The sequence below is a fragment of the Tupaia chinensis genome, unplaced genomic scaffold, assembly GCF_000334495.1.
Source record: "Tupaia chinensis unplaced genomic scaffold, TupChi_1.0 Scaffold000460_1, whole genome shotgun sequence".
Taxonomy (NCBI): Eukaryota; Metazoa; Chordata; class Mammalia; order Scandentia; family Tupaiidae; genus Tupaia; species Tupaia belangeri.
In genome coordinates, this window is record NW_006159969.1 from 1,996,799 (window position 1) to 2,001,665 (window position 4,867).

The following is a 4,867-nucleotide window of genomic DNA, read 5'->3' on the forward strand; positions in this document are numbered from 1 at the left end:
TCTTAAAATCCTGCAGTAGGTCATATTACTAATACATAAAACTTAAACATGCTTCACTCAAGGCACCTAAAGCTTTTGCTGATCAAGCTCTTGCCAATCTCTCTAGCTTTATCTCTCAGTACTTTTTCACACTTTGACTTTAAATTTCACAAAATGGATGTACTCTTATAACTCAATGTTTAAGACTCTAGAGCCCTCCCTAAATTCAGAGCCCTACTAATCCTCCTAAGAAGACTTTTCTCCTTTCTCTTCCCATTCTTTCCATTCATTTTTCTATAATAAAAAATAGTCAGTTTGTTATATATATGCTTTCTCAATAGATTGTGACTTCCTATGGGAAAATGATTCATTGACTTCAGCTTTCTCATGTATTTAAATAAATAGCCAATGAGTATACAAACAAATGAGTCCAGGACAAGGATGGACTTACAGAATGGAGTGCTCTAAGTGATACTTATTTGCTTCATGGTATTTAGAAGTCAGAAATCTCTTACCTGTTTCTTGAGTTTTTATATTCTGTAGCTCTAACCGATGTATTTTCTGAAGTTCCTTGATCTTTTCCTCATGATTAGAAATAAGCTCTTCTTTAAGACTGCTAAGAGCTTTATCTTTTTCATTTTCCATATATTCACGAACCTGATCCACATGAGTTGAATAAACCAGAGAAAGACATATGCGCTGGGCTTCCATCTGCAGCCTTAAATCATCCTTTAAGTGCATGTATATAAACATCAGAACATTTTACAATGACAAATAATTTAATTTCTATTTTTTCCATAAACTGACTACTAGGAGGTAAATATATAAAATTATATTTTAAAAAGTCATTAAGAAAACTGAAGTTTAATTTTTTCACATTCTTCATGTATTACATTGATATACTTGTCTTTTTCAAGGAAAGTAGCATAATTTTTTATTATTTCAATTTTATGGTAAATTTTCTTATTTGGTGCTAGTTCAGCTCATTTAAAATTTTTGTTTTAACATATTTTAAATGTAGAGCAATGAAAGAATTATGTAATAAATACCAAAGTACTCACAACCTAAATTTACATATTCCAACATTTTATCTTATTATATATTCCCCTTGTTCCAACATATTTCTATGAATAAGAAAACATTATAGATATAATTTAATCCACTATGCTCCCCATTACTCCATTTTCACAGGTATCCATTATCACAAATTTGGTACATGTCTAGACCATTTTCTATACTATCACTTCTCAATGTATATGGAAATAATGACAGCACTTGTATGCACACACATGAGAAGAGAGAGGGAGGGAGGGGAGAAGAGAGGGACAGAGAGAGAGAAAAAGTGCTCTTGACAGAGTCTCATCATACCACAATCCCCTTTCCTAAGCCTTCCAGCTCTGCAGTACCCTGGATGCTAGAGCACATGCCTGCCCTGTATCCTTTCAGGCTGACCTGGGCATCTGAACCGATGGTTAGCCAAATGGTTTCCAGCCTTGCAGAGTACTGCATTACCAGTACAACACAGCAGCTGGGCCATATATTATGTATTTTTAAGGATTTACTCATTCATTCAAAAAACGTATTAAATGCTTACCTTTTGAGATGTTATTAGGGATACAATAGAGTCCCTGTCTCATGGGCTGACTGATACGCTAGCAGTTCCTCTTATAGTTTCTAAGCTTCAGTGTCTCTTTCAATTTCAAGAACTGCCTTCTATTTCAGACACTTCAATATACAACCTCTTTCAGCATCAATAATCAATGTTAATCAATATCTATAATATTCTTGTCACTCTTCTCCATTCTTTCCATCTCAACACTGATAAGACTTCTACAGTGAAATTTCTCCTTCTGCCCAAACTCATTAAACATATAAAAATAATCTGGAATTGTACTTGAAAATTATTCATTTGTTTCCTTGCTATTAAAAAAACAAACCTCTCAACAGTCACATTTATTTTTGTTTCAGTGAGAGATATCTGTTCTCATTATTAAGTTTAGTACTGAAAGAAGTAATTTTTGCAGTCCCTGTATTATTTATTTGAAGAGGTTTTTGCTAACGGGCGTGTACGCTTGCCAGAAAGACAGAGAGAGACAGAGAGACAGAAAGTGAGAAATCACCCCCGAGGGGGGATGGCCATGCTGTAATCCCTTCTCCTCCATTCTCTTCTCGGGATCTTGGGCATGCATGCACACACACGCACTTGGCATGAGTTTAAGCCATTGGGTCTGGGACTCGACTGCAGTCGACTACATGGGAGTCCAGCAATGTAGCCATTACACTATCTGCTGGTCCCATCAGTACCTGTATTATTAGGTCACCAGGAAAGTCATGATGTATTTTTCTGTTTTTCTATGCAAAAATGCTTCATGACTTTCCTGACGACCCAGTATTTCAAGCACTGTTAGGCTACTCTAAAGCGTTACTGTGGTGTAAGTCACTCCTTAATTTTTCCGTGAGCTTCCCTCCACACATACCACCTTACTCTCCCCATCACCCCCATAAGGGATTTGTCTTGGTAATGAGTAGCCAGGGGCAGTTTACAGGCTTGCTTTCTTTTACTTTATATAGTAAATACCAAAGAGAGGGGATCTGAATGCCACTGGAAGCATCTTTAGTAGAGAAAATCAAAATTTTACTAAGAAAATTTAACCATTTTTGACAGCTGAGCTTCGAATTGTAGTCCTCCCAATAACGCTTTCTAAAATGTCAAATGTCAGCTAACATTTTTTAGGAGTAATTACTAAATGTTACAGTTTTAACACAATTCCAGTTATTTAACCAGCATTATTAGTTAAGCAATTTGAATCTGACTCTACTTAGGTTATTAAATATGTAAAATATTTCTACATTTAATGTAAGACCTTAAATATGAATATGAATCATTAGGAAAAAAAACAAACAAAAACAAAACAAAACAAAACAAAAAACAAACCTTGTCAGAAGCTTCCTACTAAGAATAAAATGTAAGCATCTTGGTGCCAGCAGGTGGCATAGCGGTTAAGAACCTGAACTCCCACAAACTTGATTGCAATTTGGGTTAGAGTCTTGGACCTAGCAGCTTGCTTTCTCACTTTCTCTCTCTCTGGTGAGCGCACCTGCCCTGTAGCAAAATTTTTAAAATAAATTAATTAAATAAATAATTCTGAAAAATAAAGAAAGAACCAAGCATTTTATGAAGGCTCTGGAAGGTCTGGATTCTTCTTTCTTCTTCAAACTTTCTTCCATTCCCTTCTCTCAAACTACACAGACTTTCACTCAACTCCTTAAACTTACCCATGTTTTTTCAATGGCTCTAATTTTCATGTGGCAATCTGCTCGTCATTCATCTCAGTTCAAACATCAGTTTCCCCAAGAGACTTTTCCTGACCTCTATATCTAAAGCTGCCGTCATCACTGTCACCTATCATTCTCTATCACATTATTTCTATATAGACTTTTATTTTATGAGAGCACAAAAGAGGAAAAGACGGATAGTAGGAGAAGGAAAGAGAATGAAAAGGGGTGGGGAGGGTGGGGATGGAGAGAGCATTTTTGATAGGTTCCTGTTGTGCTACCCTAGGCTCTGAGGCATCTAGAATTATAGGCATGCACTGTCATGCCCAGCATACTCGGACTGGTCCAGGATTCCAACTGGGGACTTCCAAGAGGCTCCAGCATTATGCAGCGGCACTCTACTGGCTACATTATGTGGCTGGGCTATCTTCACAGAACTTATCACTATTTCTAACTACCCAAGTTTCCTCATTTATTGCCTGTCTCACTCACTAGAATATATGCTCTTTGAGACCAAAACTTCCTTTCTTTGTTTTTCACCATATTACTCATTCTCTTACACCTGACAAGAGACTCAATATAATATCTGTCACATATATGAAGAAACACATAAAACTTTAGTTAGCACAACTGTATTGCAGATACTCCACAGAATTTTCCTATTATTTCTAATACTAGTATCTGGCAAATATTAAATGTCAGGATTAAGCTAGTATTATTTGTTACATGCATTCTTTAACTCTTAAAATGTATTTAGAGTTAATATTCCCCCTCTCTTTAAGTATAACAAAACTCTGAGAAAACTCTAGGACTTAAATAAAGTTCTTTTTCTCCAGAAATATGTAATTTCCTAACTATGGGACAATTATATAGAGTATAGAAAAGCTTCAGAGTTCATTGAAAGTTGTGAAAGCTAGATAATACCAGTACTAAATAAAAGCTCCAAAACTAGTATTTAGGATTACAACAAACTAATAAAAGATACAATTAATAAATTTCTAAACTGAGATTGTCAACAATATTATTAAAATTCCTCTAAAAAATAAAACGTGAAGCCACTGGACCAGCCTGTGGCACAGTAGTTAAGGCAGCTGGATCCCACATGGCCAGTTTTGTAGTTCAAGTCCCAGATCCACCGGCCTGAGAAACATGCAGGTACATGTGCATGAGTGCCTAAAATCCTGATGGGAGAGATGGAGTGGAGGGACTGTGGTGTGACCATTCCCCATGGGGAGTGTTTTTTCACTTTCCCACTCTCTCTCTCTTTCCCCAGTGAATACATACACCCTCTAGAAAATTTTTTAAAAAACCTTTTTTTCCCTTAAATGTGAAACCATTAGGATGTATTATTTCCTGAGCAGAATATACAGCGTGAATTAACTGAAAGAGGGTTAACATGTTTAAGAAAGTAGAGTTAATATAAATGATAAATAATCATTGTTCGAAATGAGAATGACTTTATAGGGTCACTATCATTCTCTTGTAAGGATATGAATTTATGTTTTATGAAGTTAAAAGCATTTTTTAGTATGAAATGTACATTTTCATTATTCTTTACCATAATAAATAAGTTAACATACCTGCTCTGACTTAAGTACACTAAGTTCCTGCT

General features: G+C 35.6%; 1 protein-coding gene across 6 annotated transcripts in view; it reads right to left on the reverse strand.

The window, feature by feature from the left end:
• Positions 1 to 4,867, reverse strand: part of AKAP9 (A-kinase anchoring protein 9) — a 170,525-nt gene that overhangs the window by 121,184 nt on the left and 44,474 nt on the right. For all 6 annotated transcript variants that reach the window (XM_014590551.2, XM_014590555.1, XM_014590553.1 and 3 more), the window contains 2 exons: positions 4,836 to 4,867; positions 495 to 708 (listed from right to left, as the gene is read on the reverse strand). In XM_014590551.2, coding sequence (XP_014446037.1) covers positions 495 to 708; positions 4,836 to 4,867 — 246 coding nt within the window. The remainder of the gene's footprint in view (positions 1 to 494; positions 709 to 4,835) is intronic.